The sequence below is a fragment of the Zootoca vivipara genome, chromosome 13 (genome assembly GCF_963506605.1).
Source record: "Zootoca vivipara chromosome 13, rZooViv1.1, whole genome shotgun sequence".
NCBI lineage: Eukaryota > Metazoa > Chordata > Lepidosauria > Squamata > Lacertidae > Zootoca > Zootoca vivipara.
Window position 1 is genome coordinate 47809216 of NC_083288.1, and position 27039 is coordinate 47836254.

The 27039-nt window shown below is 48.7% G+C and overlaps 1 protein-coding gene across 1 annotated transcript; it reads right to left on the reverse strand.

Annotated features, from left to right (window-relative positions):
* MMP14 (matrix metallopeptidase 14) lies at nt 1–27039 on the reverse strand. The gene is made up of 10 exons (XM_035135851.2): nt 26659–27039; nt 14804–14952; nt 10091–10213; nt 8917–9224; nt 8245–8406; nt 7531–7694; nt 6722–6860; nt 6188–6338; nt 4425–4540; nt 1–2403 (listed from the first exon to the last, which is right to left on the reverse strand). The coding sequence occupies exons 1-10, from the start codon at nt 26755–26757 to the stop codon at nt 2081–2083; spliced, it is 1734 nt and encodes a 577-aa protein (XP_034991742.1). The 5' UTR covers nt 26758–27039; the 3' UTR covers nt 1–2080.

Genomic DNA, 27039 nt, shown 5'->3' on the forward strand with positions numbered 1-27039 from the left:
TACTAAAAAGGAGGGGAAATTCCAGCATTTATTTTTTTCCAAAAAAACCAAAAAAACTCTGGTGATTATTTTTAATAACAAAATAGTCATGAACAAATTGTGTGGGGACAAAAATAAAATAAATGTTTGAAAACTCCCAGCATTTTGAGTCCATTTCTACCCAGAAATGGGGGTTTTTATTGCTAAACGTTAAAAGGAATAACAGATTTAAAACAGGCCCCAGCGATGTATGTTATATTCCCCTCCCAAAGAATGGGTGTTTATTAATAATAGCAAAATAATAATAACAATAAAGTGAAACAATAAACAATATTAAAAACCCGCCCACAAACCCAAATGTATCGTTAAACACAGTTTAATTCCGTTTGGAGACCATTTGAAAACAAAAGATCCAGAATCCAGACATGCCCTCCCCGCACCCCCAATGGAAAATGGTCTGAATAGGAGAGAGTTTAGATACCTCGTTCCCGGCCTGCAGGATTGGGGGGTTCCATCTCCCACCCCTATTCTGATTTCCCCACCCTGTTAATGCACTATTTTAAACTTTCTTTTTTCAAAAAAGGCATTTCTATAGAATAATTAAAAAATTACATATTCAACAAACAAACAAAATTAAACATTTTCCCTAAGAAAGGAGGATAAGGCAGTTTGAGGCAGTTCTCTGGTGCAATAGGAATTTTTCTTCCACTTTTTCTTTCTTTCTTTCTTTCTTTCTTTCTTTCTTTCTTTCTTTCTTTCTTTCTTTCTTTCTTTCTTTTCTCGTTTTTGGAAATTGCTACTTTGCTTTGTTTGGTTTTTTTCTTAAGAATCCAGAATGGATTGGAAGTGACAACTGTAAACTTCATGCAGTTATAATCAGACATTGGAGTAAACATTTATGCAAAATCATTTGAACCGCGCTGACCACCTCCATCCCATTCCACACCTCCTCCTCCTCCATCTCCAGACCGACCGCCACAACCACCCTTCCCTTTCCTCCTGCTCCCAAACTTGCCCCACTCTCTGTTGCATTCAGGGTACCAATGGCCAACTCCACCTCTGCTGTGTGGGAGACCTCCACTTTCCCAAGGTTTGGCCCTTTAAGATGCTTCCCCACCTCCAAAAGGTACGAGCTGTCATGCCACGCCCCACATTTTAGACCCCGCCCCTTGCCTTCCACCAAAGGGCCCTCCCGGCCACTCCCTGTTGGGTAATCTACATAAGCGCTTCTATTGGTCAGCCATGGCTCCTCCCTCCTTTTCAAGCCACGCCCAATGGAATGATAAAAGAGTTCCCTTTTTGGAATGCCGTGATTTCTTCCCAGCTACATTGCCCCGCCCCCAAAATCCTGCAGCTTCCCTATTTTGCCTTCATAGCTCCGCCCACCACGAGGCCTGCAACTCCCCTCCCATCACTCCTAATCCTTATGCCCATCATTCATTCCCATGTGACCCTGGAAGAAGGTTGCGGGGTGGGCGGCAGGAACAACAGGGGATACTTGGGAGGGCCGCCGCGATAATTTAACCTCGATCCCACCCATGGGAGAGAGAGCGCGGGGGAAACTTTGGTGGGCGTTCACAGTGTGCCGTCTTATCCCCCTGCCTTGCAGGTCGGCAGGTAAAAGCGAAGTCTCCTTTTCCCGAGCGGAGGTCAAGGGGTGCACTGCGACGGGGGTCGGGCAGAGACCGAAACCAGCATGGGGGAAGAAGGTCCTCTTTTGCCTCCTCAAGTTACACTCACGATGAGCACGCTTGCATGGAAACAGGGGGGGTGGAGGGGATGTGAAGAGACCGAGGAGGAGGAGAGGGAAGGAGAGGAAGGAGGGAGAACAGGACCAGGGAAAAGGATGCAGTAGGAGAAAATGCAAGTGGAGAAGAGGAGATCAGGATATGAGGAAGCAGCACGCAAGGAGCAGTGGCAGAACGAAGGCAAGAAGAGGATGAAATGGCAGCAGGGCAGCACCGGGGAAAGGCAGAGAAGGAAGAGTGTGGCGACTAGGGCAAAAGGGTTCACGAAAGAAGCACCGGAGGAGAGATGGTGGCCAAGGCGGGGGAGACAGGAGTGCCCTTGTGCTCCCGGCCCAGCGAGGGAGCTCGCCTGGTCACACCTTGTCCAGCAGAGAACGCTGGCAATACAGCAACCGCTTGGGCGTGCCGTAGCGCTTGAAGATGAACAGGGCGATCCCCAGGGCAAAGATGGTGAGTAGAAGGAGGATGGGTAGCACCACGGCGGCTGCGTTCACCTCCCCTGCTTCCGCATTGTCCACCTCAATGATGATGACCTCCTCGCCGTCTTCCTGGCGGTCGCCACCCGAGCTACATCCCATCCAGTCTCGGAGCACAGACTTGGGGTACCCTGGCTCCACCTTCAGCTTCTCGTTGTTGAACTTCCAGTAACGGTCTCCCTTGTAAAAGTAGGTGAAAACTGTAGGGGGAGGAGAGAGGAAAAGGGGGTGGTCAAGAAACAGGAGAGATAAGGAAGAAAATGTGGGTCATTTAACAGCAAAGGAAAAAATTACCCGAGAGCAACAATGGGATCATTCCCAATAAAATTCGAGATGGTTTTTGTGAAATTCTGAATCCCACTTTTAAATTGTAAAACCCATCTGAGGCAGGAATGTAGGATCTGTCTGGTGGATACTTCAAAGTTAATTTTCAGTTTCAAGTTGAGGACCTTGCAAAGCACGTTTTATTTCGTGTGCGTATTTGGAATTCAAGTGATATCTGCCTGTGTTTTGCCGATTAAGCTTTGGAATCTGAATTTCATTTTCTGCCCCCATCTTGAGTACATATGGAGAATTTGTGGCCCAAATGTTCATTTCAGACCTTCCCTTTGGATTTTGACACCAATGTGTCAATTATAAAGGCATGTGTAAATTATAAAGGCAATGTTTTATTTCATCCGAGACATTTTTGTGAGAAAAATGGTATTTCACACTGAGTTGTTTCATTATTCTGAAAGCAAAATGTTTTCTATCTGAATCTTCACTTTCATTTCACGTTAGAAATTCGTAAAAATAACCTTTGGCTCCAACAAGTTTTTACGGTTGGGTTTCAATTCAAGCTATAATCACTTTTTAAGGCATTTTACATTTCATCGTAGCAAAATGGCTTTCTGATCAGAGTTGGGAAGGGTAAAGCTTCCTTTAAAAAAAATTCACATAATGAAAAATTCATGTTTTAATAGATGATTACCAGCTGCCACCCGCTGAATCATTTTAGGAACACAACATTAACTGCACAATGACGGTCAACGGTATCACATCAGCCACCTTTCATGAAGGCTCAAACGGTTTTTAGTCATTAAAACGGGATGCCTTTTGAATGGCTGAGTGTGCAGGGGTTTGATTATTCACACAAGAAGCACCTGGGAGACATTCTTTGCATAATCTTTGCACCTAGGTGCATTGCATTTCTTCAGGAGATTCCTGCGGCTGAGGCCAAGCTACCCTCTGTCAACATCAGGGGCCGGGGCAGGCATTGCCTTCACTGCAACAGTGAGGAGAGAGACAATATTGGACGAGGGCCGGGCCTACTCCCATTGAAATCCCTCTCTCAGCCATGATCCTCACTGGGTGACCCTTAGGCCAGCCCATGTCTCTCAGCCTAATCTGCCTCACAAGTGGAGGAGAACCAGGCACTTAATAATCAACAAATGAAGAAGAGGAAGAAGAGTTTGGATTTGATATCCCGCTTTATCACTACCCGAAGGAGTCCCAAAGCGGCTAACAATCTCCTTTCCCCTCCTCCCCCACAACAGACACCCTGTGAGGTGAGTGGGAGACTTCAGAGAAGTGTGACTAGCCCAAGGTCACCCAGCAGCTGCATGTGGAGGAGCGGAGACACGAACCCGGTTCCCCAGATTAGCAGTCTACCGCTCTTAACCACTACACCACACTGTCCCAGAGTGCAGAAATTCCACTTTTTCTGGACAGCTGCAATATGGTGGCTGCTGATTAAGCTCCCTACTAAAAAGAAGATTCCACCTAAACATTAGGAAGAACTTCCTGACAGTGAGAGCTGTTCGGCAGTGGAATTTGCTACCAAGGAGTGTGGTGGAGTCTCCTTCTTTGGAGGTCTTTAAGCAGAGGCTTGACAGGCATATGTCAAGAATGCTTTGATGGTGTTTCCTGCTTGGCAGGGGGTTGGACAGGATGGCCTTTGTGGTCTCTTCCAACTCTATGATTCTATGATTCTACTACAATGACTCCAGCTATTAGGTATCAAATCCTGACCCTATCTGCACACCACCACCCAATTTTATTCGTGTGCATCCTGTTCACTCATTCTTGGTCGCAGAATGTTGGCAGCTGCTTCTTACATACGGTAAGTCAGTATCAGGTGGGCCGCATCCTTCCTAGCTTTGCGTTAGAAAGCGGAGCCCTTTCATAATAACCCCCTTTTCCTCCCACCCAATAGCCCCCCCCTCCGCTCCCCCTTTCTCACCCTCATCGCTGCCCATAAAAGCCCCCCGAAGTGACTCAGGGATCCCTTCCCAGACAGAAATGTGCTTGGGGTAGCCGGGCTCGACCGTTCGGCTCTCCTCATTGAAGCGGTAATATCTGAAGAATGAAAAAGAACGCCGTGTTAAAAAGACTGCAGAGCAGAAAGAGAAAAGTAATTGCTTCCCTCTTTGTAGCAAAACCCCCGATGGGATGAGCAAGAAAACCGCAGCAGCGGTGATCAAACCTCCCTCTGGTGGCCAGACAATGCCTTAAATTGGAATTCAAGATTGCATGATTTGGCACCGACCTACCAGACAAGAGGGCCTTTAGAAAGGGTTAGACCAAGGGTGAAAAACTCCCACCAGCCCTTTCAGCAAGCATGGCCAGTGCTCAGAAAGTGGCAGTCTAAGAATATCTGGAATATCTCATGCCTGCAGGTTTTGGATCTTTGGCCTCATTGAGCAACACAGCTCTTGAGGATCTGCAGGTAAAACGTCTACAGTGTGCAGCCCAGCTTAAATTTACTCAGAAGAACACCCCACCGCCTTGACTTGGGACTTTTTGCCCTGGGCAGTATTCTGAGGTCTGCGGGGCTACTAACCTGCACACAGCAAACTGAAAGAGAGCTAAACCTTTAGGTTTAACAAGGAACCAGAAACACTTGTGATCGCGCAAATCAGAGATTCTGAGAGCAGGCGCAGCGTTCAGTTCAGTCAGCGCTCAGCTGACAATCTCAGCTGCCGTTCTTTTGAAATAAAAGCCAAGCTCTTCGCCCTCAAGGATGTGAAGACAGGCTTGGGAATGTGCATGTGTTGACTGGGGAAATTACAGAACCCAGAAGGGAAGGACGAGGAAGATTCCGAGTTAGCTGGGGGAGCAGAACTTGCTTCCGCGCCCTGATCTTCAGCTCTATGCTTCCCCCCTGCAACTCACAGTAGCATATTGTTTGGAAGGGCTATAGCAACGTCTGACTTGCATGCCGAAGGGGTTCAATCTCTGGCAACTCCAAGCAGGGCTGCCTGAAACCTTAGAGAGCCGCTGTCAGTCAGTGAAGACAGTACTGAGCAAGATGGGGCCCCAATGGCCTAACTCAGTACTATGTCAACCTCCTATCCTCCTGTGTCCATTTGCTTACACTAACAGCCTGTTCTAGGGCTCGGGGCACGTGGCAAAAAAAAAAACCTTCTCAAAAATTATGCACGGAAAGCAAAAAGGACTGCGCTCGCGATTACCACTCGCTTCCCCCAGAGACTTGGCTGGCATTCGCCCGGAGAACCTGCAGCAATTCCCCTACACTCTGCCTAGGGAAGCTGCCATTGGCATGGGAACCCTCTCTGCAAATGGCCTTCTGGACACAGCAATGAGATTCAGACACTCGGGCAGAGAATGCTTCTAAAGACCATGATGGATAGGGGTGGGGCCGCTGAGTAAAGAAAGGGGCTGGGCTATGAGACCTCCAACCTCTTCCAACTCTGTTTTGGTCCCAAGGAGCCGGAGAATTCTGCAGCAGTCAGTCCTGACGTGCAAATTACCCTTCTGACCTGGGTGCGGGGGCAAAGGACTCATTGATCCACCCAGTGGTTTCTTCCCTCAAAACAGCCAGCACTCGTTACCCAAATCCTCCCGCATTTTCATCTGGCAAAGCGAATGGCTAGAAGTCTTGAAGCTGAAACAATTTCAACCGTTCGCTGGGTGAGAAGTCTGGTTTGCTGGGGGCGGAATGTGAGCCGCTTAGCAGGCCACAGCAGCTTATCGGTAACTCACTTGTCTCCCCGGAAGAAGTAGGTCTTCCCGCTCGGCATCCAGAAGAGAGCAGCATCGATCCGGTCTGTGGGAAGCCCTCTGCCCAGCTCCTTGATGTGCTTCGGGTAGCCGGGTTCCAAGGTGGCTTCGTTGAAGACCCAATGCTTGTCCCCTGAAAGAAGGAAGGCCACCTGATTTCCCAAGATGCACCAGCAGCCTTAACCATGTCTACCATTGCCTAGCCAGAGGACCAAACTTCCACCCCCATCAAACACCGCAAAGAACCATGGGGTGGGGCTCTGACCTGCAGGCCAAATTTGGCCCAGCACAGGTCCCAATTTGGCCTGCAATGCTGTTTTCCCATGCAAGGGACTTTGGCAGGACAGCGGCACAGCCCACCCCAGCAATTAAAAGGTATATAAATCACAGAAATATAAAAAAGAGTATTTGGGAAAGGGGGGAATAATATATTTCGTTATATAACATATTGGCATTCCACACTGAGGAAGACCTTGCTGCCTTCAGAAGCAAAAGAGTTCGTAACAGTCCGCCAACCTTTAAAGAACACGAATTTGCCGTCTTTCCTCTCATAGGCTGTGTTGATTGTTGAGGGGAGACCAACCCAGAACTGGCCGATAGGGAGAGGATGCCCGTCCATCACGCGGTTGTTCCGGACTCGCCAAAACCATTTGTCCTGGAAAGCAGTGAGTTTCCAAACACGTCAAATGATGTGAAACAGTGTTTAAATTGCCCTGCATACTTAGATCGGTGGGTCCAATCATGACGATACTGATGCTAATGCAGTAATAGCTGGTGCTTGCACGCTTTTGCAATTCCACAGTCAGGCTGGGTTTGGGCTGACGTTGGTTACTAAAGAAAGTTGATGCTGGGTACTGATTTCTACATTCTGACTATAAAATTTTTAAAAAACCAAGACATTTTCAGCCCTTAAAGTTAAACAGACAAGCTTGAAAATACATAGCAAATAATATTAAGCCTGTGTTTGTGGAGATTCCACTTAGAATTTCAGTCGCTATCAAGGGAATGGGCACTAGAGGCCTACATACACCTTAATCTGCAACCATGACTAATAGAGGCTTAATAAATTATGCAAAATAAGCAGATTTGCTAAATCTCTGTATTTCATATACAGGTTGCAGAGTTCAGGGTTCCCCCCGAAAAAAATCTTGTTGCAGAATGATGGATCTATCTCTTTTATGTAGCAAACGTAAAACCAGGTAATAGTATTTTCAGAGATGGCTCCAAAGCAGGGCTATCACCCTTCCTACAAACTTATAACCACCTCCGCTCTCTGCCTTGCCCTCCCCACAGCTCTGATTATGCTCCCCGCACTGGGTGCTAACCTTGAAGACAAACATCTCGCCCCTTAGCACAGCGATGGTGTCAAATCTTCCGTCGCAGATGTTGGGGCCGTATGTTGGGTTCTTGGGCGGCCGGTCTGGGACTCGGGGCTTCATAGTGGTTCGAGGGATAGGCGGAGGTTTACTGGGGTGGCCGATTTCGGTCCCTGGAGACAAGGATGGAAAGGGTGAATCTTGAAACCTTTGTGGGCAGGTGAATGAAACATGCAACGAAAGTTCTAAGAAGTCAGGGTTACAGCGAAGAACTGGGGTGATTTTAGTCTGGCCTGCGATTCCTCCCCCCTTTTTTTTGAGGAATTATTTGCCATAACAACTTAAAATCAAACCTCCATGTTCAAGGGCACTATTCCGCCAATTACAAAATGGCAGGGGGCAAACAACAGAGATGAAAGACTCTGTTGTGCTCTGGAGCATATTCCAAAGGAGGCAGCTAGTTGTCAGTGTAAAGTCAGAAAAACAGCTCTGAGTGGAACTGGAAGCAGAAAGTCTGAAAGCAGGCCTGGTAAACATGGCCGCCATTCCCTTGAAGCACTCTCTTAATTGGCCATGCTAAGGGAACAATTGACAGTGGGTTTTGTAGCTACCAGCCACACAGCCCAGCTCCGCTCAGGGATGTGAGGGTGATATAAGAGTACTGTAGAAATGGAATCAGGCCAAGGGGTCAGAAGTCACAGCAGAAGTTAAGTGGGATCATACCATACAATTGCTGTATGCCACGCCGGTCATCTTCCGGAAGCTCAAAGTTCTCTGTTTCCATCCATTGGTAGAAGGGGGCCATGATGGCGGACGGGTCGTTCGAGTGCTCCAAACCCAGCGCGTGGCCCAGTTCATGCACCGCAACCAGGAAAATGTCATTTCCTACGAGGAGGGAAGCAACGATTTACCAGCGTCCTTTGCAAATGGTTTGCCAGAGTCAACCATCCCCTCAAGATGAAGGACACCAAGTGGTTCAAGGAGTGTGAAAATCTTGGCCAAGGGGACACTTCCTCTCGTGGTGAATCCAACACAGCTTGGGTCAAGGATAGCCATTCCTTAACATCGGTTCTGATCGAACAAAGGCTGAGCTCAGGAGAAAATAAGGAATTGGATACAGGGGGTTTCCTTCCTAAGAAGTCCTTCTGCTTTTGTCTAGAACTCACTTCATTATGAGATTTGGGGAACTAGAAAAAGGAAGTGATGTTCTGGCTGGTCTCGAGCTGATGAGGAGAGAGGGGTTCCTTCTTCTCGCCGGTAGTTACTCATAGTGACTCATTCCCAGAAAGGGTTTGTCAGTCATGTCTGCCACCCTTTTATGCTTCTTCCTCCTGATATTTTATCTCCCCAACCCCCCCCCCCAAAGTCCTTCCAGCACCTTAAGCTTCCACTCACCGCTAAGGTCATCGCTGCGGGACGTCCAGGGCTCCGCAGCGTCAAAGTGAGTGTCGCCACCGATGTGGGGCCCAGGGAAGTAGGCATGGGCCAAGAAGCCTCCCTCGCCATCGAAGGGGGTGCTGTCGCCATGGAAGCCTTCGGCGAAGAAGATCATTATGTCGGCCTGCGGCTGGCGGCCCTCGCGCACGTCCGAGTAGGAAACCTCGCGGAAGCGCAGTGGCGTTACAGACTGCCACACGCTGAAGGCGCGTCGGATTGCGGTGAAGGTGGCATGCTCTCCCACCTTGGGTGTGTAGTTCTGGATGCTGGAACGGAAGCAGAAGTTGAAATCCCAAGGGTTTTGGAAAGGCCCGTCCTGATACCTCAACCATCTCAGGCATGTAGGCCTCTGAACCTGCGTTGCTTCCACAAAGGGATCACTTGGACATCCCTTTCAGGATGCCTCCTAAATCCAGCTAAAATTACCTTTCAAGCTCTCCCTCCTTTTTCAGTCATGCACGCCATTTAACTGCTCCCCCCTCTTAAGATGGCTCTTCATGCAGGACAATGGGGCCAAAAGCTTGTTATGACTTCTGCCCTTCCTCTGAAAGTTTGGAAAACTTTCAGGGAAAGCACTGAAAAATAGGGTGGAAGGAATCTGTTCCATTGCCTGGGAACCTGAGGATCTGGATTTGTAGTGCAAAACTTGTTGGCTTATTTGGACCATCAGATTTCTTCCTATCTGAAGTGTTTAGTTCTTGCAAATGATGTTTGCTAGGATAATGTGTTGGGCACTCAGAAATGAAGCTGGAGAGCAAAAAAATGAGAGCTGGGCTTGAGGAGTCAGGCTTTGCCTTCCATGTAGGCCTTCCCAGGTCTTTCTCAAGAGGCCACTACGCTGCCTTTTTACTCATGCTTTTTGCCTCATTGTCTCATTTCCTAAAAGTTTCCCCCTTTGAAGTCCCATGTTGATTTCAACATCAGGACACAAAATGTGTATAAAAATAACCCCGTATTTGCATTTTCTTCTGGCAACAGGTCAGAATTCTGCCCCCAGGAATTCATGCTTTTCTATATCGCCTGCCTTTCTTCCAACAGACCCAGCCCCACAGCTAATTCTCCTTTATCCCTCCTTTCCCGCAGGCCAGCCCTTCGACTCCCTACCCCACACCGTCTCCTCTGCCAACCTCACCAAAAAGTAAGATCGTAGTGCGACCACTTCAGCCCTTGGATGGCGTAGCGCCTGCGCCGGACATTGGCCTTGATCTCCGCCCCAAATTTATCCGGGACGCCACAGCGGGGCCTCTTCATAGCCCTGGAAGAAGGAAGATGCATTTAAGGTTCCAGCTGACCTTGAGAAACGCATTTCTATCTCACCAAAGTCTCTGTAGGTCGACCTCCTCATGTTAGCCATCCGGACAACCTGCCCGGGCTCAGTGACTGTCATGAGGTCTGTCTCTCTTCATGCGCCGTCTCTGAGAGAGGAGGACAATGTGAGAAAAGCTTTTTCATTGATCATGTCCCGGTTGTGGAATGCTCTGCCACTGCCAGCTTTCAGTTGCCAGGCTAAATCGTTCCTGTTTACCCTTGGTTCCTTCTTGGAATCATACCACAGTGTGATTATCGGCCCGTCTGTGGTGTTAATCATTTAGTAGGCTGGGATAGGATGCCTCCTTCTTATAGGGTCAGTATTGCTGGAGGAGCGCTTTCAGCAAAAAAAAAAAAAACCAGTAATTGTATTTTATTGATGTGTTTGCATATTTTATGGACTGCTTTGAGACTTCCAGAAATCATGAGATAAATGGTGATGTTGGTGGTTCGATGCCTTGACACCTGGCCAGCATTTACCGCTGCTTCTGTCGGAATAGTTATTTACATTCTAGCCGTCTTGAAACTAGTGGGGGTTGGGGTGCGAAATCGGGACAGGTAGAACGGAAGACATGGAGACGCAGCAGCAGGTGAAGTCCGAGCCAATGGCAGGCAGAGCCAGCTCATTCTAGTTCTGTCTGCCACCCTCCTCCCTGCTGGGTCCTAAAACGGCAACACTGGGGCTAAGGAGGAGGAAGCGGACAGGGCGCTCCCACCCTTGGGTGGACTGTAGACAGGAAAGCAGGCAGGTGGGGAGCTGCAAACTGAGGTTGGTGGGGCAGTCAGGTATTCACCCTAATAAGCCAGCCTCTGCTGCTTGAAACGACAGATGGAGAACGATTTCAGGATGCTCTGATCGTATATGATGCCCACTGCTATGAAGACCAAAAGAGAAGACTCCTGAGGAGAGAAAGCTCTGTCTCTGCTCTCTGATTACACTATTATTATTATTATTATTATTATTATTATTATTATTATTATTATCATCCTATATAATAAAGTGCAAGTGTCTCTGCGTCCAGATTCCCTGTGTCCCTGTGTCCGTGCTACTGCGCATGTGCCCCACGGACACAGGGATTGGAGGCAGAGACTGCACGCACACACACACACACACACACACACGCTCTCCCCACCCCCACCCCACCTACCGTTTCCCTGCAGCCTCCAACCGCTGCTCCCAGCCGGACTAAGCGTTGGCGGCAGGGGGTGGGAGAGCGTGCGTGTGTGCGTCCAGCAAGGACAGGTCCCGGGGTTCGGAAAAGCGCTGCGCAAGCGCTTCTCCGAACCCCGGGATGTCTCCTTCCTAGCGGCGGCTGGGGGAGAGGAAGGAAGGAGGAGAAAGGGCTGCTTTCTCCTCCTTCATTCCTGTCCCCCTGTCGCCGACAACAAGGACAGGTCCTGGGGTTCGGAGAAGCGCTGCACAAGCGCTTCTCCGAACCCCGGGGTTCTAGTGCCCGTTTACTCAACGGGCTGAATTACACTAGTTATTAAATAATTTTGTTTATTCCCAGCCACTCTGGGTGGCTTCTAGCACATAAAAAGTAAATTTGTACACCACCCCTTCAACCATAGATCTAAGGGCAGTTCACAACATAGAAATACAAGAGGCGGTATCGTAGACTGAGGAAGCTAAGTTTCATAACTCAGACAGCCAATTCTCCATTAGACAGAAGATTGTGCGAAGTAACTTCTTGGTGGATCGGGCCCCTATGGATTCACGCGGAGGGGTATCATCCTGGGCTTCTGCTTCAGGATCCATAGTGTTGTGGGAGAGTAGCACAAAGTGTTGCATGGGGGGGAAAGGACCTGAGAGACCACGGTTTGAAGCCCCACTCAGCTCCCTGGGTGGACCCGAGGCCGATCTCAGCAACCTACTTCACAGGGTTGTTGTGAGGCGGAGCTGCTGCCTGAAACAATGATGGCATACGCATGCCAACTTGTTTCTCCGGCACTGTCGTTTGCCAGTGTCCACGCTAAGTCAGTCTCTGCCAATCCCACACAGTTCCCCCTCCCTTCCTCCACACCCAAAACTCTCTGACTTCCTCTGCATAGCACAAAGAAGCCTTTCTAGGATGCTTTCGGCACAGGGATAAGGAAACCAGTAGCCCCACCGCACCAAAGTTGTTGGACTACAAGCCCCATCATCCCTCTGGCCCAGCCCTTCCCCGTATCATCACTAACCCAGAACAGACAAGCAAATAACATGTTTTAAAGGGTATCTCTCGCCCCACTCTTCCTCCAAAATGCTTTTTGCAAAGGATCTCCAAACCAGCTTTCCCCAGCTCTGGATGCCTTGGACTACAAATCCCATCATCCAGCGTGTGCGTGGAGTTCTTACACTGGTTTATCAGCTTTATACAGGCCAAGGGGTGCCAATTTGCTGCCGGTCACCTAGCTCTATATGCCAAACATAGTGGAAGATGTGTGACACTTTTCTCTTTCCCAATCTTTGTTGACCAAGGCAGAGAAGACCCCAGGCCTGCCACCCTCAGCTTGGCCAGGCTGGCAAAAGCGGCAAGTAGCAAGGCTGGCAAAAGCGAGACAAGGCCAGCTCCGGGCAGGAGAGCAGAGGGCAGTCCTGGGATACCTCACCGGCCGTGGCAAATAAAATTGCTCTTTCGACTGGAGTGTGCAATTACGCGACAGGCAAGTTCTGGCCCTAGACTAAACTGGGTTGGGGGGGAGCTTAGAAAGAGGGGGCAGAGAGGGGATGGAGAGGGGAAATGTAAACACTCAATGGATCGTAAACACTCAATGGATCGAGATTTCTAGTAAAAAAATGTCAATTAAATCTTTTGCTAGCTTATAGTTTAGGAACCACTTAACGTGATTTAAAGGACGATGTTGCACATTGCAGTTGGCAACTACGCGCTGCCACCGCGAAAGATGAGCCCCCACCCCACAAAGAGAGAGAGAGAGAGTTCACAATCAAAGAGGGGGAACAGCAGTGCACACATTTGCTCCCCCCCCCTTGCAAAATTTGTAGATCCGACAATAGAAGAGCCACTATTCCCCAGCCGGAAGCTGCTTCTGAGTCCTGTTTAAAATTCTCCTCCTCCTCTGTTCTTTGTACCCTCGCCAAGCTCTTGTGGTGTGGAGTTCCACTGGTCAGCCCTAACTCCACCAGACACTGCTTGCTCTGTATGCAATACGAGGGCCACCCCTGGGACAGGATGCCGCTCAGCCGTTCTGCCTGCTTGCCAGCGCTGGGAACTGGAAGCCAGCCAGCCACCGAGCCACAACCACAGTCCCAGCCTTTCTCTCGGTTACATCATGGGCCTTTTAGGTGGTTTCATATCGTTCTCCCACCAGCAGCGTTTGCAGCATTTTGGGGAAAAACTGCCCATAGTCCTTCAAATCTTCGGAAGTCTGGATAGGAGAAGTTTTCCGGATGCAGGAAGCACCTCGCAAGGGACAAATCTCAGCTCCTGGACTGGTGGTCTTGCCTGTCCTGAGTTCGAGATTTATCACCTATGAGGTGCTCCTTGAATTCAGAAAAGTTTCTCCTATCCAGTAGAGTTTTATCAAGGCTGGGTCTCGCCAACCGCGTACCCCAAATAAGAAGGCCCTCACAGTTGTCCTCTCCTTCAATTCTCCTCTTTACCCAACTTAGGCCGGCAGGCAACCAAGGGACAAAGTTGCCGACCACACACTCATTTCAAAATGGCTGAAGCACAGTCACTAAAGACCGCCATGATAGGACCTGTGAGAAATATATCCCATTTGCTTGATTGATGCTTGGTAGGAAGACAATTCCCCTCTGATACTGTTTTCCAGTAAAGCAAAACAGTTTTGTTTTTTACCCCCACCTCATGACTAAAAGACCCCACGTACCAAAAACACTGCGGTTGCCACAGCACCTCAGTGAACCATGTAAATACAATCCGTTGTTGTTGTTTTCTGACATGGCTTGCAATAAATCACTATTGTTGTTATTATTATTACTATTTACTGCTACACCTTAAAACTTGGGGTCCCAAATGATAAACTGTTTTAGGGGAGCCTCAAAAGCACTCATTTCACATAAGAAAAACTGGCAATGCTCAGAAACCCCTCGAGAAAGAAAAGAAGGCAAAACAGCTACAAACACCTCAAAATGAATGAAAACACAGACAAACGCCGCAGGCAGCAGCCTTCTCTAGAAACATGCAACTTTCCCAGCCAAACAACCCCCACACACACCCCAAAAAAAGTTTAAAAATTAAATTATTGGGAGGGAGAAGGGCATTATTGGCTTCAAAAGGGCATGGGTCTAAAAGAGATTTTTAAAAGGGGTCTTCACTTGTGGGTAGGGGTGAAGCGAAGGTCCCAAGGCTTTTATTGGTGAAAACAGAGAAGAGTTGCCACCGGATTTTGAAAAGGAGAATTCGTCACACCAAGGGCCATGGTGACAGAGCCTGAGCATTGCAACAAAGGCATCCGAGAGGTCCCCTGCCGGACACCCTGGACAGCTGCTGCCAGTCAGTGTAGGCAATGCTGAACTGGACGGACCCAGGAAGGAAGTGAGCAGCGGCAGCATCAGGAGGAGGGAACTTACTTCATGGTCTCGGAGTCCGCCGTGCCCGTCACCTGAAGGCCGTAGAACCGCTGCATGGCCGAAATGGCAGCCGTGAGCGACTGCGGGGAGCGTTGAGTGTGCGTTCGAAGGTCTCCGGGGGGAAGGTAGCCATACTGCTGCAGCCAGGCCTGGGGGGAGAAGGAGAAGGGTGTGAGAAACACAGATGGCAGGAAGGACAGCCGTCCTCACAAGCAGCGGTCGAAATTCCCCAGGCTCGTTTTGCTTATTTATTGCATTTATATCTCCAAGGAGTACATGGTTGACACACACACACACACACACACACACACCCGGTTAATCCCGACAACAACCCTGTAAGGTAGGTTTGTAAGGTAGGTTAAGTGGCTGTGACTGGCCCAGTGACCTTCATGTCTGAGTGGGGATTTGAACCCCGATCTCCCTGGTCCTAGTCTGACACTCTTAATGGCTTCCAGCCCACTGGCTTCCTGGAGCACTTCTGCAATGGGGCAGCTCTATAAGTTAAGTAGGTGAATAAAATATGGGGAAAGCCAAATGTCACTTAGAAAAGGATCTGAAATGTTTTCTTTGAAGCTCGAACCTGTTTTATTCCGGGTTGTTTTATTTGACGTTTCAATTAGTTGTAAACCACTTTTTGAGATCGTTTCTTTTAAAATATAACGCAGTATAGAAATGAAATGAATAATAATCATAACGACGACAATAAATTCTACCGCAAAAAAGGTGCCTAGACATTGCACTGCAGTGACCAAGTTTAAGAAGGAGCGTCTCCACCCCCATCGTTCTGTCCGGACACTGAGGTCCAGCGCCGAGGGCCTTCTGGCGGTTCCCTCACTACGAGAAGCCAAGTTGCAAGGAACCAGGCAGAGGGCCTTCTCGGTAGTGGCACCCGCCCTGTGGAACGCCCTCCCACCAGAGGTCAAAGAGAACAACAATTACCAGACCTTTAGAAGGCATCTCAAGGCAGCCCTGTTTAGGGAAGCTTTTAATGTTTGATGGATTTCTGTATTTTAATGTTTTGTTGTAAGCCGTCCAGAGTGGCTGGGGGAACCCGGCCAGATGGGCGGGGTATAAATAATAAATTATTATTATTATTAGCCAATTGGTGAGTTTATATCTCTCGAGTTTGGTCACAAGCGCATTTGTGAAGCCAGAACCACCGCAAAGAGTGCACAACCCAAAAAAGAAGAATGGAGGACTGAGCCACGGCAAATTATTTCAGGATTTTTCCTTTCCTCTGTCCATTTCTACCTATAGGCTTCATTCTCACCAAGGTGGTCAAACCTGTGTCTGGAATATGCCACCTCAATCTGCGGGGGGGGGGGGGGGGCTCACCCTATTTAAAACAAAAGCCCTTCAGGCAGAAGATGAGCACGGCAAAGAATATTAGAGCAGAGCAGCCGCCTCTCTGGTGTGCTGATATTTTATGCCAGGGGGGTTATTTTCATATGGACATGCGTTTGGGCCTACACGCCCACCCCTTCGACCATCTGAAGTGGTACAGCCCAGTCTTGGCTCACCGCTTTGGTGAGAGCTAGGCCACAGAATCATAGGGTTCGAAGGAACCAGACACAGATAGAGGCCAACCCCTGGCCTCAGAACAAGGTTTTCCCACAAATCCCAGCCCTTCTCCTGCTAGCTCCGCTCGCCGCATGATAGCTCAAGAAAAACAAAATAGCTGGCTGCCAGGAGTGACGGTGGATCGAACAAACTGGGCTGGGGAGCCTGTGGCCTTCAAGACCGTTGCAGGACTACATCTCCCATCATCCTTAGCCACTGGCCACGCTGGCTGGGGTTGATGGGATTTGGAGTGCATCAACGTCCGGAAGGCCCACATGTCTCCCACCCCTGATCTATGTCCATATACTGTCAGCTCAGCCATACTATCTGCTGAATAGTGGGTAAGAAGGATGAAGACACAGCTCTCAAAACAACCAGCTCTTTATTCTACCTCTGAGTCCCAGACTGAACAGTAGCTTAGCCAACTGGCTTATATAGTACTCAGTAACTTGCAACAGTAACAAACTTCCCCTAGCTACCCAATCAGTGAACAGCACTCTCAATCCTTCATTTGCATGTTGTGGACCTGAGTGAGAACTGCAGCCACACTGGGCAGGGTAAGAACTGCAGCCACGGTGGCCAGAAGGAGTACTGCAGTTAACTTAATACATAACACTATCCATGGCAAAGACCCACTGCCCGATAATTGCTGGTATCAGTCCCACTCAGTGTCTCCACCTTTCAGCATATTCCCGTCTATCTGTCCTTCCCACACTCCTCCCTACATATCAATCCATTTGTGTGTTCTCTGTTGCCTGCTTTGAGGTAGGGCATCCTTTATAAAGGACGCCCCTCAACTATCAACCTTCCCCTCCACATTCATTCATCTATCCACCTACATAATCGCTTTGCGGTTTCGTTTTTACAATCCAGCGGTATATCAAATTTATGAACTAAACAAATAAAGTTCACAGTGCAATCCTTCTGTTTCCATATATATACAGTGGTACCTCGCAAGACGAAAATAATTCTTTCCACGGGTCGGGTCGTGTTACGAAAATTTTCGTCTTGCAGAAACAAACAGCAGACGGCAAAAAAAATTGTCTTGCGAGACGCGGCCATAGAAAGTTTCGTCTTGCGAGGCAACAAAGAATCGCTAGACGCTTTCGTCTAGCGAGTTTTCCGTTGCGCGAGGCATTCGTCTTGCGATCGTGGGGTCTGAGGACCTGTTTAGTCCTTTGGATGCTGTCGGACTCCAACTCCCATCAGCATGGTCAATAGCCAGGGATGATGGGAGCTGTAGTCCAACAACACCTGACTGCCCCAGCACATAGCTGCCAAGTTTTCCCTTTTCTCGTGAGGAAGCCTATTCAGCATAAGGGAAAATCCCTTTAAAAAGGGGATAACTTGGCAGCTATGCCCCAGCATCCTCAGTCCTGATCTATTGCCTCCATCTTTCTTTCCTTTCTCTGTCCATCCACTTTTCCTCCCCAATCACTGCCCATCCACCGACTCATTCCCATACGTCGAACTCATCTTTCTGTCCATCTGCCGATCCGTTAAAAGTGTGCTGTGAGCCCAAAGCATCTACCCATTCAGGAGCTGACACATTGTGCCTCTGCGTGATCGCCTTGCCCTCCTTCCCATCATTCTCTGCTGGATGGAAGGCAACAGCGATGAATAGGGCAGGATAAATTCATTCCATCGCTCCCAATACAAAGAGGTGCCAAAGAACCACCTGATCTCAAGAGGAGTCATACCCAGAACAGTGACTCATCCAGGGGATGAATCTATATATATATATAAATGTAAAAAATGTGAAACTGTGGGCTCCAGTTTTCTCCGAAACCGCTTGACCGATTGTCCTGGAATTTGGACACAACGGTCCATGCCACTAGCCGAGTGTTTGCACAACCTCGGATCGCTCACATCTCATACCTGCACGGGTAAAAACCTGCTTTTCCACAAACTAAAACAGTGCCCTCAAGTGGCGTTATTCCCACAGCTCCTCCTCCACCTCCTCCTCCTCCCTCCCCATGGAGTCTAGCCCGCACCCACAAACTCCGCCTCCGCCACGAGATCCTGTAAAACAGGAACTCTGAGACTCAGGGGGATCTGAAGGGGGGCTATTACCCTCCATTTGACAGACTAATGCACAGCAACGCGTACAGGGCCAGCTAGTATTAAACATATTTTGAAAATTAAAGGAGTACACTTTGGGGAGCCGTGTAAGAGGGTTGGAAGTTTGGGAAACCCTGAAATACTCCAAAATAAAACCTTCTCCTTATTCTGCCTGTCTGTCTGCACCAGCTTTCCCCTTCAGCTCAGTCAGTACAGAAGGAGACTCTTAATCTCAGGGTCGTGGCTTCGAGCCCCACACTGGACAAGAGATCCCTGCATTGCAGGAGGTTGGGCTAGAAGACCCTTGGGGTCCCTTCCAACTCTACAATTCTGTGATGATTGTGGCTGGTGCTAAGGGGAGCTTATCCCCCCCCCCTGCCCCCTGCCCAGTTCAGTCAGGGGAACATCAAATGCCATCTTAAGTTCCACTAACTTCAGTGGGATTTATTAAGTGCTTCCTTCCTTTATCAGTTGCTTTTGTGTGTCAGCTCCTGCCAGGCACACAGGCCTTGTGGCTGTCTCAGTTCCTCCCCCCCTCACCGCCCCACTGCTAGCCTTCCATTGATCTTTACAGTGAATCACTATGTCTGCAGCCATTTCCAGGCATGGTGACCCTTGGTAAAAGCAGGCTGGGCAAAGCTCTCCTCAGATCTAAGAGGCCTGGGATCAGATCTTCAGATGCTGGTCTTCTGCAATGCTTTGGGGGTAAGGGGAGCTGCTTGAGCAGCATGAAAAGAGAAGAGCAGGAAGAAGAAGAAGGGGAAGGGGGGCGGTCCGTCTCTACAAGGAACTGCGGTCCAGGATTGACACTCATTATAGATCATCTCCTTGCGTAACACCAGGTGATTCAAAAGGGATGTTACTCAGAGGGAGAAACCCAGGAAACAAGCAGCAAATGAATTATCCTGGGGAAGACAGAGAGAAGAGCTGGGAAAGGAGAAGATTTAACCCTTTGTGATGCGATAGGTTTTGTGATGGCGATTCTCGCCCCCCCCCCCTCAAAATGAAACTGCATGGCCGGATAATTCAACAGGGCCTCCTAGCCCTGTGCAACGACAGCCAAGGTGGCATTTTTCCATCTCCGCCGCATTAAGCAGTTGGTCCCCTACCTCTCTCAACCTGATCTGGCCACAGTGATCCATGCGATGGTCACCTCTAGGCTTGATTATTGTAACTCGCTCTACGCGGGGCTGCCCTTGAAACTGACCCAGAAACTCCAGCGGGTGCAGAATGCCGCGGTGAGGCTCCTTACGGGGTCCCGGCCGCGGGATCACATTCATCCAGTGCTTTACCAACTGCACTGGCTCCCGGTGGAGTACAGGATCAGGTTTAAGGTGCTGGTTTTGACCTTTAAAGCCTTATGCGGCTTAGGACCCTCGTACCTACGGGACCGCCTCTCCCGGTATGACCCACAGAGGACATTAAGGTCCACAAATAATAACATATTGGAGATCCCAAGTCACAAGGTGGTTAGGCTGGCCTCGACCAGGACCAGGGCCTTCTCAGTACTGGCCCCGACCTGGTGGAACGCTCTGTCCCAGGAGACTAGGGCCCTGCGGGATTTGTCATCTTTTCGTAGGGCCTGCAAGACAGAGCTGTTCCGTTTGGCCTTCGGACTGACGCAGTCTGACCCCACGGTTACCCTCCCCTAAGGTTTTATTTCATAATGGTTTTATCTTATTCGTAGATTTTTAATTTCAAAATTGAATTTTAACATTGTATTAATCTGCGTTTTAACTGAATTGTTTCTTTTATACTTGTGTTGATATTATTTGTTGTTAGCTGCCCTGAGCCGGGTCTTGACTGGGAAGGGCGGGGTATAAATAAAAATCATTATTATTATTAGCCTGTCGATCCATTTTCTGACAGCCGCCAGCCCGTTCCCCCCAAAAGAACGTCCTGAGCCATAAGCATGGCAGGTCTTTCCTGATGTCTATCCCTAGTGCCTGTTCTTTACTCACGAGGTAGACTGCCTCTCCACACGGACGGTGTCATTTAGCTACAGAGAAAAATGTTTCTCCCTCTCTTGGAAGACTAGAACTCAGGGGCACCCCGTGAAAAATCAGCTGAGAGGGCCGACAGTGCAACTTGCAAATTTTTCAGCAGCGAGGTATGGCAATGGCCAGCTTGGCTTGGGCAGGCATCAGAGGGGCAATCATCCACATTCCCAGAGGGAAAGAGAGGTCTGCCTGTGGTTATTGGCCTTGACAAATGAAATCCTGTAGAATCTCCAGGCTTAGGAGCAGTGTACCTCTCTCTCTCAATGCCAGTTGCTGGAAGGGCACAAATACAGGAGAGGGCTATTCTTGCTTACACGCTCTGCTCGCGAGTTTCCTGGCCACCCCTAGAAAGAGGATGCTGGATGAGATTGACTCTTGGCCTGATCCAGCAGCGCTCTTCTTCTATTCTGGTATTCTTATCATGGCTGGTAGCCATTGGCAGCCCTGTCCTTGGAACACCCTAATTTTGGCTTCCCATACAGTGGGTGATACAACACAGCTGCTGGCTCTCTTTCTGCAAGTTTATTTTTAATAGCTGTCAAACAATCCAAGAGGGTTGGTTTTTTTAGCTGATTAGTCACCTACCTTTTAACCAATTAATCAGCTGATTAAAGCCCACTGGGGAGGGTTATTGGGTTGTTGTTTTTCATTTGATTATATTTTTTGTGGTTTCATATTTTGATTTTTTTCTGTGAACTGCCCTGAGACCTCCTGGTATAAGGAGGAATATAAATTTAATAAATAATAATAACAGCACACCGACCCGGCTTAGCCATGATTTAATGCGAATGCACAAATATGCAGGTTTGTGACCACTTGTCCTCCTGCACTGCTGTTTGCTAAGCCATGGTTTGGCTTAGCATAATGTCTGAACATGGGGATTTTGAGTTGCAACCAATGTTTGTTCTGTGGTTTTACCATTCATGGTTTGTCCGGAATATGATAAAACACAAGTTTGGGATCAGACGTAACACTGTGCCAAACCATAGCTTCACTCGCAGCTGCAGGGCCAGAAAAGGAACAAAACAGCCACAGCCTAGGAATCTGTTTGCTCTTTCTCACTTAAACCATGGTTTGCGGCTTAACGCTTTGTATACACTGAGCCAGTGAGATGTACTTTGAAGTAAACACACACACGACTGCACTGTTAAGCTTTAAGAAACTTAGCAACTGTGACCTGGCCACCTGATCTCTAGCACCCTCCAGCTTGGACTACTATAATGTGCTACGCATGGGGCTGCCCTTGAATACAGTTCAGAACCCTCACCTAATACAGAATTCACCTGCTACCATTCTGGATGGTTTATCTAGATAGAGACATATCGCATCAACTCTGAAGGAACTACAGGTATGCTGGCTCCCTATTCATCAGATAGGATGTTGTTGTTGTTTAGTCGTTTAGTCGTGTCCGACTCTTCGCGACCCCATGGACCAGAGCACACCAGGCACTCCTGTCTTCCACTGCCTCCCGCAGTTTGGCCAGACTCATGTTCGTAGCTTCGAGAACACTGTCCAGCCATCTCGTCCTCTGTCGTCCCCTTCTCCTAGTGCCCTCAATCTTTCCCAACATCAGGGTCTTTTCCAGGGAGTCTTCTCTTCTCATGAGGTGGCCAAAGTATTGGAGCCTCAGCTTCACGATCTGTCCTTCCAGTGAGCACTCAGGGCTGATCTCCTTCACAATGGATAGGTTTGATCTTATAGTGATCTTCAAATATCTCAAGGGCTGTCACCTGGAAGAGGGGACAGGCTTGTTTTCTCCTGCTTTGGAGGGTAGGAGTCAAACCAATGGCTTGAAATTACAAGAAAGGAGATTCCGACTCAACATCAGGAAGAACTTTCTGACCGTAAGAGCTGTTTGGCAATGGAACAGTCTCCCTCAGGAGGTTGTGGACTCTCCTCCCTTGGAGGTTTTCAAACAGAGGTTGGATGGCCACCTGCCATGGATGCTTTAGATGAGATTCCTGCATTGCAGGGGGTTGGACTGGATGACCCTCGGGGTCCCTTTCAACTCTACCATTCTAAGATTCTACCACGGAGACCAGTTCAAGGCATTGCTGCCCTAAATCAACCTTCACCGACCTGGTGCTTGCCAGATGTTCTGCACTCTCCATCACCCTTTAGCCCCAGCCAGCATGACGATGGGAATTGTACTCCAAAACAGTTGGGAGGACACCCAAAGTTAGCGACACCTGCTGTATAAGAGCCTGGGGTTCAAATATCTGCCTCCTCTTGTGCCAAGCTACTCGAGCTCTTAACATCACCAGAGGAGATCCTTTTCCATGCTCCACTAAAGGAGAAGACTACTATGCATGCACAATCTTATATGTGCTTACTCAGAAGTAAGGTGGTGTAGTGGTTAGAGCGTTGGACTAGGGCCTGGGAGACCAGGGTTCAAATCCCCTCTCAATCTTGATGCTCGTTGGGTGACCTTGGGCCAGTCACTGTCTCTTAGCCTAAACTACCTCCCAGGATAAGATGAGATGGGAGGGGGGAAACCATGCTACCTTGAGGAAAGGTGTGATATAAATCTAATAAATAATCAAAGTGGGTATTTGATGGGGCTCACTCCCTAGCAAGTGTGCAGCCTAAACCTTTTCCTGGTATCTTTGGCCTTACTTTTGAGAGTTATGTCAAGTAAGTGGGCACAAGGAAATGGGGACTTTAGGGTCAAAGTGAGCAGCAATGTATACATTTCAGACTCTATACATAAAGGCCTTTTGTGTGTGTGTGTGTTTTCCAGAAACACACCCCCTTAAGGCAAAGATTTTAAAAAAGAACTTGGAGCAGGCCCAGGTGATGATGTCAAGGAGCCTGACAAATTTCGACACCCTCGGGCGTTGCCAATTATTTTCTTGCCTTCCTATCCGTCCATAACGCGCGTCCCCCCCCCCAATTTCCCTTGCTCCACTCGCCAACGTTGGGTATAAAAAAAGACCCCGTGCCCCCGCTTTTTTCCGCTTGCTCTCCCTTCGCACTCCCTCTTGCCTCCCTTCCCTCGCTTCGGGACGGAGCGGTCCCTAAAAAAAGTCACCGTGCCTCATCCCCGAAGTCTCAAAAATATCCCTTGGAAGAGAGACACAAACAACCCACCGCCCACGCGGCCTTTGGGTACAGTAACCGTCCTGCCCTCCTCCTTCGTTTCATCCTAGGCCAGAGCCTTCCTTAGAGTGAATTCCCCAGCAGTCCCCGGCCTTCGCTCTTGTCCGGGCAAACTTGCAAACTTCCTCGAGGGTTCAGACAAGGCTTTCTTTTGTCTCGTCCCTCCCCACATCCTCATTCCTGGCATTCGGAGAGTGGCTTAAGGTCACAGCCGCCAACCCCCTTTCAGAGCTGGTACCGCCACTTCCCTGACCTGTTCTTTCCTCTGCCTTCCTATGCTGGGTCCATTTCCTTTTCTTCTTATTATTTTTTTCTTCCAATTGTGAAATTGGCTGAGAACACCCACATGAAAAGCTACCCTTTTCCTGCCTGGGTTCTTTTCCCCATATTCCTCTCTCTCTCTCTCTCTCTCTCTCTCTCTCTCTCTCTCTCTCTGCATTCATTTTTTTCCTTCCAAACTTATCACAACAATTATGTTACAAGGTAAAAGACATCCTTCCAGTTGCATCTTCTGCCAGTGGATGTCCACCACCATCATTCTAGCCCTCATTGATCCCTAAGTGCTTCACAGCTCTTTCTTCCAAACCAGCCACCAATGCCACAGACTTTGTTCCTCTTTGTTCCTCCGAGGACATTTCAGGACTAGATTCGGGTTCTTCCCCTTTAACATAAAATATTCCCAGCTACCACAAATAATAATAATAATTTTGTGTGTGTGTGTGTGTGTGTGTGTGTGTGTTTCAGCAGCAAAAGTTGCTTGGATCGGCAAGAAAATCGAGGAACAAAAAGAAAAAAGAGAGAGAAAGGAACTGTAACAATAACAGACACCCCGTCAAAAGCCAAGGAAAAATTGGAAGGAGACCAAGGTGGTTTGTTTGGGGTTGTTTTTTTTCCCCTCTTCAAGGATTGCGTAACTGAGAGCAGTATGATCAAGATCAAGAAAGAGGGAAGGAAGATGGAAGAATGATGGATGGGGGAGCCTGAGATATGTATGGCTAAATTGAGAAATATGGATGAGAGAGGTTCAATGGGTGACAGAGAGATGGCAGACTAAGAAGTAGATAAGGTTATGATTGATGGGCAGGTAGAAACTTTTTTTAAAGGGAGTTGAAAGTGGTTTGAGACAGACTTCACTCTCTCCGGTGTATACACATAATTCTTTTGTCTGGCTGAGTGAGGCAAAGAAGAAGAAGAGGAGGGATGATGAGTGTGACCACCATAAGTAGCAATTCCTCTTTCAAACTCCCTTCAAAACAGTGGATGGAGAGAGAGATATAAGCGGACAAGCGGACAGATAGCTATGGGAAGATAGGGAGGGAGTTTGAGAACAAAGTGGGCAAAGGAAATGGGTCACAATGAAAGAGGGAGTTATCTGCTTGTTGAGAATGGTGAAGGCTCAGAAGCAAGGAATGAATTGTGACTTCACATTACTTGATTTATAAAGGAGCAGGGAGCCAGTTCAAATAACAGAAAGGAAGGAAGAGATTGCATGACAATCTGATGGACTGTTGCAAGCTGCCTCGAGGGTGTCTGGGTGGAAATGTGGTGTGTGAACCCAGTACGTAAATGCAAATAAATAAAACTTTTAAAGTACATAAACAAAGCGGTAGGGAAGGGAAGGGAACAGGCAAGCTGGATTACCATCCACTTTAGGGGAGTTTAAACTGCAATGTTTCTCCAAAAGGGAAGAGAAAAGGTTGTGAAAGAGAATAAAGGCCTTAAAACTAAGGGATTTTGGTAGACATCAATATATGGGGAGCGGGGGGCAGAAGGCATGAAATTGTTTAAGCTGATGGGCAAAATCAAGGAAGAAAGGGAGCTTGCATCCAAGGGACAGCCATCCAAAACTGGAACACGAAAGCGCAGGGAAGTGAGGGAATGGGGAAGGTTGGCAAAAGAACGAATGGAACAGAAAATGCCTTGGCATAGAAAACACCACCTCTCTGTCCAGCTGCAGAACACATCCAAGAAAAGAGGGGAGGGGGTGAACACAAAGGATGGTAAAAGAAAAAAGCAAGGGAGGAGGAGATGGAAAGAACAGCTGGAGAAGGAATGTGAATAAAAGAATAGGAGCAAAGGTGATGGGAAGTTTGGCAGAAGGGAGATACAGGAAGGAAAATTCAGAACGTGCCTGACTCGTGAAGGGGCGTCTCAAGAAGAAGAAGAAAAGGGGAGGAAAAAATCAGGAGTGATTGGGAAAGGCCATATTGACCACCAGGGAAGGGTGGATGTCAGAAGCTTCCTAAAGGAGGAGTGCAGTGGAAGGCAGAACACATACAAATGAATTTGCAAAAAGGAAGGCAGAAATATTGAACTGCAAGCAGCAATAAAGCAATATATAAACCCAGTTAATGGGAAGAGGTGAAGGCTCTATCATTGGAGAGATGGAAGAATCCTGTTTAGGTGGAGGGCAGCCACTTGGTTGATGAATAAGTGGAGAATAATGTGTGACAAGCTTAAAGCGAATGAGTGTGGCAGAGGCCGAGGGAAAGAGCGAGCACAGGAGAGAGGGAACGGAGCCATCTCTGCAGCAGGCAAGTGGAGACAAGAACATCGAAGAATGGAGTATTTAAGAGAAGTTTAGCAGGAGGGAAAGGCACAGAAGGAAGGAATGAGAAACCTGGGCTGGCAGAGGAGTGCAGGATGAAAACGAGGGAAAGAGGAGAGAGAGAGAGAGGTGAGAGAAGAGTGAAACAAGGGTGAAGTCTACTGCGGGCGCAAGAGAATGAGAGAGCGAGGCAGAGAGCAGGAAGAAGGGAGTGGGAAAGCCAGCAAGTGGGGTGGAAATAAGGGGGAGATCTTCTCCAATGGGTCTCATTCATACAAAAACAATAATAAAAGTTTCCCAGAACAAAAGCGCACCAAGCGGGAACGTGGAGGAATGAACTGTCCGGCCAGGAAAAGAAAAGGAGGAAAAAAACGTAAGGGAGGAGGAAAGCAGAGAGCAAAGGAGTGGGGAAGGCAGGCGGGTGGAGGGATGCAAGGGAAGGAACGGAGAAGCAGGTCGGGCAGAGGAAAGCCTGGGAAATTCAGAGAGAAAGAGGAGGGAGGCAACGGAGGATAGCTGGCCAGGAGGACCTGGCAAATGCATTACCTCTCCCCACCCCCCTCCCCTCGATTTTGCAGGGCACTCACCTCGGGGCTGAAGCGGGAGGTGGAGGATCCTCGGGGCAGGAGGGCGCTCAAGGCCACGGCGAGGGGCAGCAGCCGGAGGAGGGCGAGCCACGGACACATGTTGCTTCTCTCCCCGAGTGTGGCGCTCTGTGGCGATCCCACTCACTCGAAAGCCTTTTTTTCTTCTTCTTCCCCCTCTCCCTTCTCCCGTTGTGCAAAAAAAGAAAAAAAAAGTTGCTGGTGTCGAGTTTCTCTGTCCCTCCCTCCTTACCCGTCTCCCTCTCTCTCTCTCCTCTCCCCTCCTCGCGCTGCTTTTCCCTCGCTCCCTCCTTCCGCCCCGTCTCTCCCCCTCGCCCAAAGTGGAGACGTGGTCGGGCGCGGGGTCTGGCTCCAATTAGAGGG